The sequence below is a fragment of the Myotis nattereri genome (assembly GCF_964212035.1).
Source record: "Myotis nattereri genome assembly, chromosome: 9".
NCBI lineage: Eukaryota > Metazoa > Chordata > Mammalia > Chiroptera > Vespertilionidae > Myotis > Myotis nattereri.
Window position 1 is genome coordinate 5,726,521 of NC_138084.1, and position 15,928 is coordinate 5,742,448.

A 15,928-nucleotide genomic window follows, 5' to 3' on the forward strand; every position below is an offset into this window, starting at 1 on the left:
TCGCTGGCACCAATCACACACGTGTGTTTCGGTCTGTCATTATCGATCGTGAATTTGGTTGACACTTCTATTATAGAGAAAGGGCAAATAGCGATATTAAAATATTTCTTCTAATTAATTTCCTTCCCGTATGCATGAATTTGTACACTGGGCCACTAACTTTAATATAATTGAATTTCTCAGTGTTTTCAGTGTCTTATTTAAGAAATCCATTCTTACCTCAGAGTCAGAAAGATATTGCCCATATTTTTCCTAAAATCTTGCCTTTTACAATTAAATATTTAATATCCACCAAGAGATTATTTTTATATATTGTGTGAGATAGGATCCAAATTTTCTTATTTCAGAGTTTATTCTTTTCCCAGTTATTTTAATACTGCCCTTTCTTATATCAAGTTTTTGTGTAATTGTGGGATTGTTTCTGTATGCTCTGGTCCAGGGGTCCTCAAACTATGGCCCACGGGCCGCATGCAAATACAAATATTGTGGCCCACGGGCCACATGCGAATACAAATATTGTATTTGTTCCCGTTTTGTTTTTTTACTTCAAAATGAGATATGTGCAGTGTGCATTGGAATTTGTTCATAGTTTTGTTTGTTTTTTAACTATAGTCTGGCCCTCCAACAGTCTGAGGGACAGTGAACTGGCCCCCTGTTTAGAAAGTTTGAGGACCCCTCCTCTGGTCTGTTCCATTGATCTTGTTTTCTGTTCTTTCAATACCATACATGTTGGTTTTGGCTTGATGTGTATGGGCACCCCGGAGGTTGATGGTATAATGTACCTGTTTGACATTTCTCAAGTACAACAGTTAGATAAAAGGGGCGGGTGTTCATTTACTAAAGGAAGACACAGTTTGGACTGAGAATGGCATTCTGACATTTTTACTTGAGATAAAGCAGTGTTTGCCCGACAGAATGTCAATAACTTTTCTCATAAGTTCCTTACGTCTGACTGGATCTTCTTTCTCTAAACTTGTCTAGGCTATTCAGCTTGACCCTGAAGAAGCTGGTCATGCTCAAAGAAATGGACAAAGATCTTAACTCCGTGGTCATTGCTGTGAAGCTACAGGTGAGTCGAGCAGGATTGTTTGTTCAGGGTTTGAAGAAGCTGGATAACTTTTGCCCACTGTTAGGGCTTCAGAAATGCTGATGGGGGGACCACCTGTCTCCCTTCGCTCAGAAAAGTAAGTGCAACGTGGAAAGACAATTGAGCTTGTGAGACCTCCCCAAATCCCAGTGCTGACTCTTTAAGTTAAAGCACTAAATTTTTCTAAACCTTAATTTCTTCATCTGGAGAATAAAACGGCTCTTTCTGCCCTGCCTATCTAACAAAGTTACTGTGAAGGCCAAGTGATGCAGATGCTAAAGTACATAGTTGGTAAACCATTCAGAAACTGCTAGGGTGGCTTGTATCAGTTTCGGCCTTTATCTCAGGATTTATAGGCCAAGCAGATACAAGGGTTGGGGTTTTCTTTGGAGGTTTTTTATAGGGTAGGAGAAATTTATAGGTTATTATTTCAGAATTAGAGATTAAAATTTTATTGGGATATTTTATATTCTGGATAATCTTCACATTTAACTCCCTATTCTTGACTCAGTATCTTCAAAGGACCCAAAATATTTCACATACCTTCATATTCTAAGCATTTCTGAATTTCTGGGAAAAAGGGAAAAGTGAACTAAAAGAAGTTAAGGAATTTATCTGTTGCCAGCTAATTACTGAGTGGCGGAAGTGGGACTAGAAACTAAAGAGCTGGTAATTTACGTGGTCACTAAACACCATTACCAGACCTTCTTAACTGATAAGTCTTCTCTAATGACGACTCCCTAGAGTTTACTGAGATTCTCAAATGCCTCTGGAGTCATTAAATAGTTATTGAATTCTTCAGCTTAAGAGTGGTGTATTTATTTAATTCTTAGTCATTAAAAAATAGTGTACTATATGGTAACTCCCTACTAACCGGAATATTTTATTAGAACAACTATCATGCAGCAATTTTTGTACTACCATTGGCTTCATTAACATCCACATCTATAGCACTCACAGTATGTATGTAAACCATGCACTGAGGTCCTTTGCTTTGTTTCTGAGATAAAAGTCTCTTCATTTAGATCTCAAAAGTTAAAACATTTAAATTACTTATTATGAATTCCTTTGTGTCCCACCTTATACTCTTACTCCCTGTTCATTTTGTGCATAATTCTTCCAAATTCTGTGAAACATACGCAGACACGAGGGGCGGAAAAGAAAGTGTGGGGCAAGTACGTGCAGGTGGGAACTTTAAGTATCTTTCCCTCCTTTCCTGGTTTTGCACCCGTTTCTAGGTCACAGGCAGTGTCCCACTTTGGGGGGAATGGGCAGGGCTTGTTTCCTTTGCTAAAAGCTGTTGCTTTCTAGCGCAGACACTGTTGGTATGGTTTTGAAAGTTCCCTGCTGCTCTTACTGTCCTGCAGTTAAATGCCTTTGCCAAAAGAAATAATTTATTTCCTGGTTAAATATTTAACATTCTATAAAATTTTAAATTATACTAAAAAACTGCAAATATTCTGAATTTTATTGCTTTATTTCTAAGCAGTTGAAAGTAATTACAGATGTTATCATTTAATACATATTTATTAAGCATCTATTACACACGAAGCATTGTTCGAGGCCCAGGGTCTAGATACAGCAGTGAACAAAACAGACGAAAATCCCTGCCTGAAGGACCTTTGCGTTCTGGTAGAGTAGCAGTTTTCCAAATGAGGTCTGCAGACTCTGGGCTCCCTAAACCCCTTTCAGGAGAGACAGAAGGTTGAAGTGATCTTCATGATAATACTGTGGCCTTATTTGCTCTTTCCACTTGTGGTGACATTTGCATTGAAGTGGGCAATGGTGGGTAAAGCAGCAGGTCCTCAGTGCACAGCAAGGCAGTTGCCCCAGGTTGTACCAGTAGTTATTGCATTGTTTACCATCACACTCAAAGGAAGCGAAAAAGGGCCAGTTTTGCTTAAGAATGTCCTTGAAGAAATAGTAAAAATGGCTAATTTACTATATCTCAACCCTGCACTCTGTGCCTTTCTAATATTCTGTGTGATAAAATGGGTAATATGCATGAAGCACTTCTGCTTCATAGCGAAGAATGCTGTCATCTCAGGGACAAGTGCTTGTGCAACGAGTTAAAGTCACTGCTTTTTCATGGAACCATTTTCACTTTGAGAGAAGGGCTTACAGACTAACTGGTTATTCAGACTTGGGTATTGAGAATATATTTTCTTGAACTGTCACTTCAAAGGAAATAACAGAATATTTTGTAATAATCCTATATAATAAATCGGTAATATGCAAATTAACCCTCACGCCCTCACAATATGGCTGCCTACGACCAGGCTGGCAGGGAGCTTAGTGAGAGACCACCAAACGACTGAACAAGCAAGCTGTGTGGGGCGACCAGGCCAGCATGGGGGTTAGTGAGGGACGACTGAACAGCAGGCTGTGTTGATGAACCTTGAAAACATTCTGCTAAATGGAAGAAGCCAGTCACAAAAGACCACGTAGTCTATGGTTCCGTTTATGTGAAATGTCCAGAACAGACAAATCCAGTGTCAGAAAGTAAATGACTGGTTGCCTCGGGGTAGGGACCGGGGGTGATTAAGTTGGTAGAGCAATAGCTAAAGAATATGGGGTTTCTTTTGGGGGTGATAAATGTTCTAAAATTGATTGTGTTATGCACAACTCTAAATATACTAAAAGCCATTGAATTGTATACTTTAAATGGGTGAATTGGATGTCATTTGGATTATATCCCAGTATATTTTTATGCCATCTTATAAATTATTTTTGTTTTGGAAAAGGTATTTTTCATAAAAATATTTTTATGCAAACATATAGTAGGCTTATTATAGTTATTTTAAATGAATTGATATGTTTTTTTAAATATCTCAGTTTTAATTCCTAATGTGGTAAGTATGGATAGAAATACCTACATAAACAAAAGTTTTTTGGATCCTCAATAATTTTTTTTTAATTTTGTTTTATTGCTTAAAGTATTACAAAGAGTATTACATATGTCTCCTCCCCCCACCGCCCCCCCCCCCCTGCTTGACATTCCCCCGGCCTCCCATATCCCCCAGTGTCTTGTGTCCATTGGTTATTCTTATATGCATGCATACAAGTCCTTCGGTTGATCTCTTACCCCCCACCAACCCTCCCTAGGCTTCCCACTGTAGTTTGACAGTCTGTTCAATGCTGCTCTGCCTCTGTATCTATTTTTGTTCATCAGTTTATAATGGTCTTTATTATCCATAAATGAGTGAGATCATGTGGTATTTTTCTTTCATTGACTGGCTTATTTCACTGAGCATAATGCTCTCCAGTTCCATCCATGCTGTTGCAAATGGTAAGAATTCCTTCTTTTTTACAGCAGCATAGTATTCCATTGTGTAGATGTACCACAGTTTTCTAATTCGTTCATCTGCTGATGGGTCCTCTAATTTTTAAGAGTTTAAAAAGATACTGAGACTGAAGAGTTTAAAATTATTGTAGTAGAAAGAAAGAGACAATAAACATAATAAATAAAAAACTTATATCCAGGCTTTCCTTGAACTTTAATCCATTCTTAAAAACATTTGGATGGTAGAAGTCTATCTTCCATTATTTAAATGGGAAAAATAGCAATGCATTTTCAGACATCTAATACCTCAGCCTAGCCCTGACCGGTTTGGCTCAGTGGATAGAGCGTCGGCCTGTGGACTCAAAGGTCCCAGGTTCGATTCCGGTCAAGGGCATGTACCTGGGTTGCGGGCACATCCCCAGTAGGGAGTGTGCAGAAGGCAGCTAATCAATGTTTCTCTCTCGTCGATGTTTCTAACTCTCTATCCCTCTCCCTTCCTCTCTGTGGAAAATCAATAAAATATTTTAAAACAAAATAAAACCTCAGCCTACTTCCTGAAATACCACTAGAGCATTTTTTCCCCCATTACAGCACTCTTAAATATCTATATGACAATCCACTGAGAATAGTTTTATTTAAAAAAGAAGAATTTAAAACACCAGTGATGCCCTGGTCGGGTAACTCAGTTGGTTAGAGTGTCATCCCCTTATGCCAAGATTGTGGGTTCAGTCCCTAGTAAGGACACATACAAGAATCAACCAATGAATGCATAAATACGTGGAACAACAAATTAATGTTTGTCTGTCTCTCCAAAATCAATAAAATTTTTAAAAAATTAAATAAAAATAAAACACCAGTGACTTAATTTTTAATATATTAATACTCATTAATGGGTATTTTTCTGTGCTGTAAGTAATGGTCCTATAGTATCAGATATAAATTGTTTTGATTCTATACTGCAGATGAAGGTATACTATTATATAGATTTTAAATGAGACATAAAGATACTAAAGATAATTTTTAAATTGGACCCAAGTTGGTATCCCAGGCACCTGGAAGAAGCGAGTATTGGGACCCATGAAGGGCTTAGTCTTTGGAGAAGGTGGGAAAGATGGAAGCAGAAATGCATCACGCTTTAAAAGTGCCAGAGCCGCCCTGACCAGTTTGGCTCATTGGATAGAGCGTCGGTCTGCGGACTGAAGGGTCCCGGGTTCGATTCCAGTCAAGGGCATGTACCTTGGTTGCAGGCATATCCCCAGTGGGGGGTGTGCAGGAGGCAGCTGATCGATGTTTCTAACTCTCTATCCCTCTCCCTTCCTCGCTGTAAAAAATCAATAAAATATATTTTTAAAAAATAAAAGTACTAGAGCCATGACTGCACTGTATCCTACGTCCTGTTACCTGCATATGCAATTCATTTTAACAGGTTTGCAATCCAGATAATGCATTTAGGATAGAAATGTTTACAGGTATTTATAGCACATATTTGGATAGTGATAATGCGGACTGCTGCTATTGGAAGGTGATATGTTCTATTGGGGAAATAAGTAAATCATATAAGAGAAAGAGGATGGAGCATGCAGAGTGAGAGTGGGGGGGTACAAATTATAGTTTATATGTGTTGGTCAAGGTAGGCCTCATTGAGAAGGCTTTGAAGGAAGTGAGGAAGGGAATCATGCAGATACCTGGAGGAAGAGCATTCCAAGCAGGCAAACGCCATGACAGGACTCTAAGGCAGCATGTGTCTGGGATGCTTGTGTTTGGCATGTCTGGCAGAATCAAGAAGAAGGAGGGGGAGGCCAGTGAGGGTGGGAGAAGTGAGAGCTGTAGGAGATGAGGTTGAACAGGTAGGGGGAGAGGATGTGTGCAGATTATTGCAAGGTCTCTGGCTTTCATTCTGTGTGAATTGGAGGGTTTTGCTTGAACCGATTCGCTTGAACAGAAAAGTGATAGGACCACTCTGGCTGCTGTGTGGAGAGTAGACTGAAAGAGGAGCCAGGAGGACCAGTTAATAGGCTACAACAGTGATTCTGAAGAGGTGGCAGAATTTTTGAGTAAGCAACTGGTAGGGTGAAAGTGCCACTAGGCGAGATGGGGAAGACTGTGGTGAAACCGGTTTGGAGGGAAAGTCCAAATTTCAGGTTATCATACTATGTTTGAGATGCCTATTAAACATCCAGGAGGAGAGATCGAAAAGAGTCGAATGTATGAGTTTAGAGTTCAGGAGAGAGATGGGGAGAGAAGTCATTTGGAGAGTCATCGACATATTTGAGACCATAAGTTAGATGAGATCATCGGGAGTGGAGTGCATATAAAGGAGAGGACAGGTCTAAGGATTGAGGTGCCAGGCACCCCAATATTAAAAAGTCATGGGGAAGAAGGACCTGAAACCAAGAAAGAGCAGTAAGAGGGTAAGAGGAAATCCAGGCGAGTGGCGTTCTGGAAGCCAAATGAAGGAAGTGTAGCTGACGCAGAGGGTGATGGGCTCTGACAAAGCGCAGATAGGTTCCGGAAGGGAGAACAGATCGTCAGTTCCTCCAGGTGGAGGGTAGCCGAGACCTTGTCAGTAGCAGTTTTGGTGGAATGGTGGAATAGGAAGGCTGACTGGGATGCATTCAAGAGGAAATGGGAGAAGACTTCAAGACAGCAAAAATAGACAACTCTTGAGTTTGCTATAAAAGGAAAGTGAGGTAGGGGTGGTAGTCAGCAGGGCATGTGGGGACAAGAGAGGACTTAAAAAAAAGAAATAATGGCATGTTATTGTTAAGGGAAATGATTCAGAATAGAGAAGAAAGTTGATTATGTAGGCGAGGAAAGAATGGCTAGAACAGTCTGAGTAGGTGAGAAGGGACGAGATCCAAGGAGGACGATTGACAGGACAGGAGCAGGGGTTCATCTGTGTCCCGGGAGGGAGGAGGGTGTGAGTACAAAGGTGGTCAGGAAGTGGGTGGGTGTGGCGGGAGCTGTGGGAGCTCTTTTCCTGGTTTTCAGTTTTCTCAGGAATCAAGGTTATTGGCTTAGAAAATGGAAGGACTTGGAGAATGCAATGTGATTGCTGGGCAGCATGAAGATTTGGGGTCATAAATTTAAAGTCAGAACAGTTAGCCTGATTATAGGATTCTCTCCAGGCATGTTCAGCTGGTGCAGTTGGAATTAAACAGGGTTGTAATTTACCAAATGAGTACTCAGAACAATAGCAGGCAAAGGAGTTAAGGGCATGGACAAGGGCATGCTTATAAAGATTGATGATGGCATTGAAGCTGGGTAGCAAGGAAAGCAGGAACAACAGGGACATGACGGGGAATGAAAGGATGGGAGGATCAATGGATTGTAGGCTTTGGTGAGTCTGAAGGATTATCATTGTTGACGAACTAGAGAGAATGAGCTGAAAAGATAGGAAGTGCCAATAGAGAGTGAGTGGGATGCATAAAACTGAGATTAAGTATTGCTTATAATATCATGTGAGTGAGTGAGTGAGTGAGTGAGTGACTAGGACAACTGTGAGGACAAGATCAGTGGAAGAGAAGAACTTGGGATTTAGAGGTCAGGCTGTTGGAAAGATCATATGTATATTGAAATCATAGAGTTATGACTGGAGTAGTGTTGGGGAGAGAAACAGTGAGTGAGGAGCCACAATCACGACATGAGCAGGAATGACTGGCAGTTCTAGGTGACAGCAACAGCAAGGAATAGAGGATAATATAGTCTTATGACATCAGTTCAAAGGGGGAGTTTTTAGGGAGGTGGAAGGGAGAACATTCTGTAGCTGGTGATGAGCAAGAGGATAACTGCGCCACCCCCATGCCCAGTGATAGGTGGGCTGTGGGAGAAGAGCAGCCACCATCTGAGAGGGCTACCAGGAAGCAGGGTCTTCAGGCGCACACACACCAGTTCTAACAACTAGAAATACCTCCAGATCATGCCAGATGTCTTCTACCCCTGGCAGAAATATATATAAACCACATTTTGGGTTATCTCAGCATTTCTGAAATTCATTTTACAGAGATTTCTTAAAAACCTAAATAAACTCAGGTGAAACTTTGTCAAGATTCTTGTTTGTAATAGAGGTTTCTACAAAAAGCATTGTCTAACACAGCCGTGGGCAAACTACGGCCCACGGGGGCCCGTTTGAAATGAATAAAACTAAAAAAAAAAAAAGACCATACCCTTTTATGTAATGATGTTTACTTTGAATTTGTATTAGTTCACACAAACACTCCATCCATGCTTTTGTTCCGGCCCTCCGGTCCAGTTTAAGAACCCATTGTGGCCCTCGAGTCAAAAAGTTTGCCCACCCCTGGTCTAACAGATAAAGCAGTTTCCTTTATTATTTTAATTGGTATAATGCTATTCTAATTACAAAACATTGTAAAATGCATTTTATTTTTAAAAATTAGCAATGGATAAGAAACCTAAAAATAAAAAATAAAAATTTTAATTTCTAACGGAAAAAATAGCAGAATATCTGCTCCGATACAGAAGAATAACTTCACAACCTTGGAGTAGGCAAAGATTTCTCAGCTGGGACCCAGAATGCATTGAGCATAAGAGAAAAAAAAATAAAGTTGACTAGATCAGAATTAAATAATTCATCAAATTATTATTAAGAAAATGAATAGGCAAAATATTTACAGTACGTATATCTGACAATGTCATGTATAAGTTTAAAAACTTACAACTTAATGACAAGATAAGCAACCTGGGCAAAGACATTTGATGAAATACATACTTCATAAGTGAAAATTTACAAATGAGCAATAAACTAATGAAAATGTTCTCAATATTGTTACTTGTCAGGGAAATGCAAATTCCAACCCGTGATATTCCACTGAGTGCATCCATTAGAATCCACGAATCACCTTTACCGAGTGCTAATGAAGCTGTGGGGCTGCTGGAGTGGAACTCAGTCTGGCGGTTTCACATAAAGTTAAACATGCATCTCCCTAAGACCCAGCAATTCCTCTCTTAGGCGTTTGCCCAAGAAAAAGCAAAACACACGTCCCCACAGTAGCTTTAGCCATAATACCCCAAACTAGAAACAACCCAAATGTCAATATTCGGCAACAGGAGAATGCGGAAACAAGGTGTGGTACACATGTTCCTAGAACAGAATTCTACTTAGTTATAAAAAAGAATGAATGGTACACGCAACAACCTGTATTGACCTCAAATGCATTGTGTTGGGCAGAAGAAGCCCTTGCAGAACAGTGTATACTGATGGTTGCATTTCTGTGACATTTTAGAGCAGACCAAGCTAATCTTTTATGAAGGAAATCAGGGCAGTACCTGCCTCTGGGAGGGGTGCAGGATTGGGAAGGTTCAGATGGATTTTCCAGAGCAATAGAAGTGTTCTACATCTTGATATGGATGTGGGTTACACAGTGTGTGCATCTATCCACTCATCAGTCTGGGCACTTCACTGTGTTCAGATCAAACCTCAACTTAAAAAAAGTCGTTTATAGAAATTTACTGGCATTCCTCAGATCCTCCTGCATAACTATATTATTTTTTTAGAGCTAAAAACACTGCAGTGTCTAATACAGTTGAAGTTGGAGGGGGAGGGAGGGCTAAAAGGAAAGTTTCCTGGGAAAAAAAAGTATAGGTGGACTGAGACCTGAAAGACAAGTTGATTTGCTGTGTACAGAAGCCTGAAAGAGCATCTGAGAAGAGAAAAAAATCGCACAGACAGGACAGTGCTGCTGAAGTGGCAATTAGAGAGGAAGAGGCAGGCTAAGGTGAGCGTGGAGAGGTCACTCCACACCCTGGGAGACTGGTACCTGCTCGCCTCTTCCTCCAGAGTATTGGGAAAACTCAAATGCAATAACAAACCATTTTAATGTGAAAACCCTTTGTAAACATACAGTACAGTAACAACATACAGTATGCCTGTGGTGGTGCCTTAATTCTAATACAACAAAGACTGATAAGAGTGTAGAGTTTTTTGAAGTTGTTTGCAAACATAGTATTTCTTTTAGTCCGATTTTTAGTGACACGGCTTTGACTTAGTTTTTTTTTTGGTTTCAGGGTTCAAAAAGGATTCTTCGCTCCAATGAGATCATCCTTCCATCCAGTGGACTGGTGGAAACAGAACTCCAGTTAACCTTCTCCCTTCAGGTGAGAATCTGCTCACTAATATGCCATGTCCAGTCCTAGTCGCTAGACAGCCCTCTAATCTGGAAACCGTTTTATCCAAGAGCAGACATAGCCCCATGAATGAAAGTCACCCAGTGAATTAGCCGCAGCAGGAATGGATTAAAGTCACCTAGAGCTCCCATGGCCAGCCTGGAGGGCCAAAGCAGTCACTTAGCCAGCCACGTACAATAAAGATGCCAAAACTCAGATGGGCTGCTGAAAAATACACCGTGTCTCATTCTTCTCTTTCCTGTCCTACCACGCTCTGCCCCATCACCTCTTAATGATCCACAGCACACGACCATTTTGCCCTCATCTTGTAATCTCCATCCATTCCCTTCTCCTCCTTATGTCTGTCTTTCATCATAATCCCAGTAGGCCAAATTGAATGCATGGAGAAAACACCTGAGCTTATGGCAAGGAAAGAGGCAGTTTACTGAATATGTGCTCTCTGTCAGGCACTGCTGTAGACAGTGGAGACTCGGCAGTGAAAAAGACAGGCAAGATAGTCATCAGAGAACAAGATAATTTCCAATGAGGAGAGGACAGTGAAGGAGAGGAAACTGGGTAATGGGCTAGAGAAGGATTGGGTGGTAGGAGGAGGAGGAAGTATTTGAGCTGAGAGCTGGATATTAGGAAACCGCCAGTCACAGGATGATGGGGGCAGAAGGAACTGTAAGTACAAACTGTGAAGGCCCTAAGTGAGGCACAGGGTTTGCATGGTCATGCATTTTGAAGCTCTGTTATTAGGTATATAAACATGTGGGAGTAAGTCTTCTTAATGAATTGACGCCTTTTTCATCAAGTGGTCTTGTCTTTGGTCTATTTTTGTTCTTTTGGACCACAGAGCTGCAGAGTGGAAGCCAGACACCAAGCAGAATCAGACCCCAGCAACAATTCAATGACACTTCCTTCACCCTGTCACTTCCCCATGAACAGACAGGAGATGGGGAAGCACAGAAAGATTGTGTGCCCTCTAGCCGGACCGATCCCACCAAGGACCCAGTTGCCCATTAATCATGCTTGACTCTATTTTGTACTTGGCAGTACCCTCACTTCCTGAAGCGAGATGCCAACAAACTGCAGATCATGCTGCAAAGGAGAAAGCGCTACAAGAACCGGACTATCTTGGGCTATAAGACCCTGGCCGTGGGACTCATCAATATGGCAGAGGTGAGAGGAACACAGTCTCGAGACGGTCAGCCTTTAAACCATTGTCTGAGAGACACACCAGGCCCAGCCATGAAAGCCCAGCAAATGGTTTTCCCAGCCTGCTGGCAGGTGTTTCATTTGATAAGTTAATTCTTATATTGGAAATGCAGGCTATACCTCTTTTTTCAAGTACTTTCTCCTACACATCAAGTTCTTTCTTTAACTTAAAAAAATTTCAGACTTAACAGAAAAGTTGTAAGAATATAAAAGGAATTCTCATATACCCTTTACCCAGATTCTCCAATGTTAACATATTACCACATTTGCCTTATTTTCCTCTATGTATATATTTATGCATATTTTCTTTTCTGAACTATTGAGAGTAAGTTGCAGACATGATGCCCCATTGCACATTAATATTGCTCTATGTTAATTTCCTAAGTTATGTGAACACCACACCTTCATGAAGATCAGGACAATGTCACTGATACAAGGTTATCATCTAACTCACAGTCCCCATTCCGATGCTTCAGTAACATCCTTTCTAGGCCCAGGGTTAAACCTAGGATTATGTGTTGTCATGTCTCTTTAGTCTCCTTCAACTACAACAGGCCGTGTCTTTCATGCCCTTAACATTTTTTAAGGGCATTTCATGCTCCTCGTTTGGATTTGTCTAATGTTTTCTGAAGATTAGGTTCAGATTATGTATTTTTTGGCAGAATTACCATAGAATTAATGCTATGTTCTTCTAGTGATTTGTCCCATTACTGGTGATGTTAACTTTTATTGCTTGATTAAAATGGTGTCTGCCAAGATTTCCAATATAAAGCTAGTAAGTATTCCGTATTTACCAATTTAGAAAATATTTTATAGGGAAATATTTTGAGACTATGGATCAATCTTTTTCACCAACTAGTTTGAGCATCTGTGATTCTTGCCTGAATCAGTTACTGCATTGAAAGTTGCAGAGAGTGAATTTCTAACCCCACCATTCCTTCTGTATTATTAGTTGGCTTTCTGTTAATAAGATGGAGCTTTCCTTCCTTCCCCATTTTATTGATTGATTCATTTATTTGAATCCGTAATGGACATGGGTTCCTGCTTTATGGTGAAGTCTAATCTGCTACTATCATTATTTACTTTGATGCTCAAATTATTTCAAATTTGACCAGTGAGAGCCCCTTCTGGCTAGCTCCTATATCCTTTTTTTTTTTTTTTAAATATATATTTGTATTGATTTCAGAGAGGAAGGGAGAGGGAGGGAGAGATAGAAGCATCAATGATGAGAATCATCGATCAGCTACTTCCTACACACTCCACACTGGGGATCAAGCCGGCAACCCGGGCATGTGCCCCAACTGGGAATCAAACTGTGACCTCCTGGTTCATAGGTCAATGCTCAACCCCTGAGCCACGCTGGCCAGGCTATCCTTTTTTATTCTTCACATACTTCTTTACTTTCTGATATAAAGTATTAAGCTCATCTTATACTTTTCCTGAAGCAGCCTTGGAATGAACTGATCCTCTGAAGAGCCTGGTTCCTTTTAGTGGAATATGGCATTTAGAAACCAAGATGTGGGTACTGGGAGTGCTCATTTTCCCAGCTGGGATATCACCGCTTCTAAACAGAGGCAGGAAATGTATGTACATATATGCATATGCACATATGTATCCCCCATCTACACCTACCTATCTGATCATAAGCCTACATTCCAATCAATTCCAATCCAGCACCATAGGGCTTATTCTAGCCTTTTCATATTTCTGATTACCTCTCCAGCAGTGAGAAACAGGCCCCTGTGATCCTTGGTGTGCCTGCTCACTTGTGCAGCTCCCCTCCATGCCAGGCAGGTCCTCTCAGCTCTGGCAGAGGGGAAGCAGAAGAGGCCACAAATCAGTTCTCCAACTTATTTCTGTACTTCAGTGCATTAAATAGGGGGAAATGTGGCCATAATAAATAGAACATGTGGGATAGTCCCGCCCAGCTTTCTGTCCTCTTCAGGTTTGGTATCAATACGAGGGACTGGGGGCAGTGCAGGGATCTGGATGCCGCGTTCCCAGCTGTGTCATGCCCTTTCGTTTTCTCCTGTACTGTAGGTCCTTTTCCTCATTGTGAGGTGACCACCACCTGCAGGCTGGCCCCACCCAGCCTGGAGAACTAGTTTCTCTGTGAAGAACCTAAGCTAGAATGTTGTCCTAGACTTTGGCAGCCATTTTCAATCTCAGGCCCTGATTTTTATCTTTAAGCACATGGTCTGACTGGTGGTTGGCACTTCCAGAGACCGTTTTAAAATAAGCCCTTGACAGGAATAGGAGAGTAGCCATGCATTGGAAGATAGTGAGAAAGGAAATGTATTAGCAGAATGCCATTCCCGTTGGCTTGCATATCCACTTGGGTTTATGGAAATGGACACCTCTGGGGACCCCTCCGCAGTCAGGCGTTTCCATTGCCGCTGTGACCTCAGGTGATGCAGCACCCTAACGAAGGCGCGCTGGTGCTGGGCCTGCACAGCAACGTGAAGGACGTCTCGGTGCCTGTGGCAGAAATAAAGATCTACTCCCTGTCCAGCCAGCCCATTGACCATGAAGGAATCAAATCCAAGCTGTCTGGTAAGATGCTTGCAGGGTCTGGAGACCCTGTGGATCAAGAAGGAGCCCATCACCTGATCTCCGTGTGGGGAAGTTGAATGAGATAGTGCCTGAAATGTCCCTACGAAGGAGAAGTTTAGAGATCCCTGAAAATATGACGTGGCCTGCCATGGCTGTGGCCCTCCTCCACCCCTGCCTTATTCCATCCTCAGAGAGCCAGGATTCCGCCAGTCTCATGGGACAGACCTTCCCATTGCGAGGTTTTCTCACTGAGGTGTCTGTTTCCAGATCGTTCTCCTGATATTGACAATTATTCTGAGGAAGAGGAAGAGAGTTTCTCTTCAGAACAGGAAGGCAGTGATGACCCACTGCACGGGCAGGTAACTTCCCACAGCCCCTCACAGTGTCTGAGAAGCAAGGCCAGACTTCCTGGGGCTTCCCAACCTCATTTTATCCTCTCCCAACCTAGGACCTGTTCTATGAAGATGAGGATCTACGGAAAGTAAAGAAGACCCGGAGGAAACTCACCTCAACCTCTGCCATCACAAGGGTGAGCCTCCAAGGTCTGGGGAATGTTTGAGCTGAGATTTTCAATTGATGGCGGGGGCGCTGAGAGGGTCTGCTCAAGGTTCTGATATACCCCTGTGCACTGCCTCCTCCACCACCTAAGTAAGAATCATGGTTGTAACAGTTGTCTTAGGATAGAAAAAAGGTTGAGAACTGTTGTTTGAAATTATGTAACAGGTAATGCTTCCTCCAGGAGCAGAACATCGCAGACACCCCACCTCCCCTCCAGGGGATGGCTGGTTCACTTATGTACTGTCCACTTCATGGAGCAAGCCAGTCCTCTCTAGGAGGATCACCGTTTTTAGTCATTTGTTGGATTGACCCAGAACTAATCGGCTAGTACTTAGAACTGTGGACTTGAAAAGGTTTAATTACATTAGATACCTTATGGGTCCATAACCTTAGAGACAAATTATGTATCTCCTGCATAAGATTTCCTCAGGAGTCACTATTTTTGGTGAAATTCGAGTCCTGAAACACTTAATATCTGAATTTCTAGATTAACTTTGATGATGGAGTTCCTGTGCGAAAAGGTGGGAGCGGCAAAAGTGTTAGGAGTTTGTTAGAAGAGAATTTCTGTTTCATTTTTCCCCAGAGGCTTCCTGATTCTCTTTAGTGAAGACCTAGTCTAGGGATCCCAAGAGCAGGGATGCAAATTCCCATCCCCTTCAGGGGTGACATAATGTGGGCCAGACCTTCCAGATGGATTGTTGTATCAGAGCCTGGCATTCCACCCAGAATGACACTGTCATCTCCAATCCTCCTGAGGTGCCACTTCCATGTGAGGCCTCAAGACTGTGGCCTTGGCTCCCCTGCAGAATAATGACTAGAGAGAGTGAACCGGTTTCATAGTCCGCGTGGCTGGTCCTTGATTGGCTCCCCAAAGTAGCAGGGAGCACGTCACCAGAGCCACTGTCCTCTGAGAGTGGGCGAGGCTAGAGGGTGGCTCTCTGATGTAGTTCCTTCTGCTAGGCTTTCCCTTTTCCTGCTCTGTAACCACAGAGGCCCTATTTTCTCCCCACAGGGTGCCCCCTGAAGCTTTAGAAACCACCTCTTCCTGTGGTCGCCATAGCTTCCCCGCTACAGGGCCAGAGTTCAGTGCTCCTCTTAACACTCTC

General features: G+C 42.0%; 1 protein-coding gene across 2 annotated transcripts in view; it reads left to right on the forward strand.

Moving 5' to 3' along the window:
* Nucleotides 1–15,928, forward strand: part of PACS1 (phosphofurin acidic cluster sorting protein 1) — a 97,221-nt gene that overhangs the window by 59,177 nt on the left and 22,116 nt on the right. For both annotated transcript variants that reach the window (XM_081099848.1, XM_081099849.1), the window contains exons 2-7: nt 982–1,069; nt 10,395–10,484; nt 11,550–11,675; nt 14,120–14,264; nt 14,532–14,623; nt 14,713–14,793. In XM_081099848.1, coding sequence (XP_080955974.1) covers nt 982–1,069; nt 10,395–10,484; nt 11,550–11,675; nt 14,120–14,264; nt 14,532–14,623; nt 14,713–14,793 — 622 coding nt within the window. The remainder of the gene's footprint in view (nt 1–981; nt 1,070–10,394; nt 10,485–11,549; nt 11,676–14,119; nt 14,265–14,531; nt 14,624–14,712; nt 14,794–15,928) is intronic.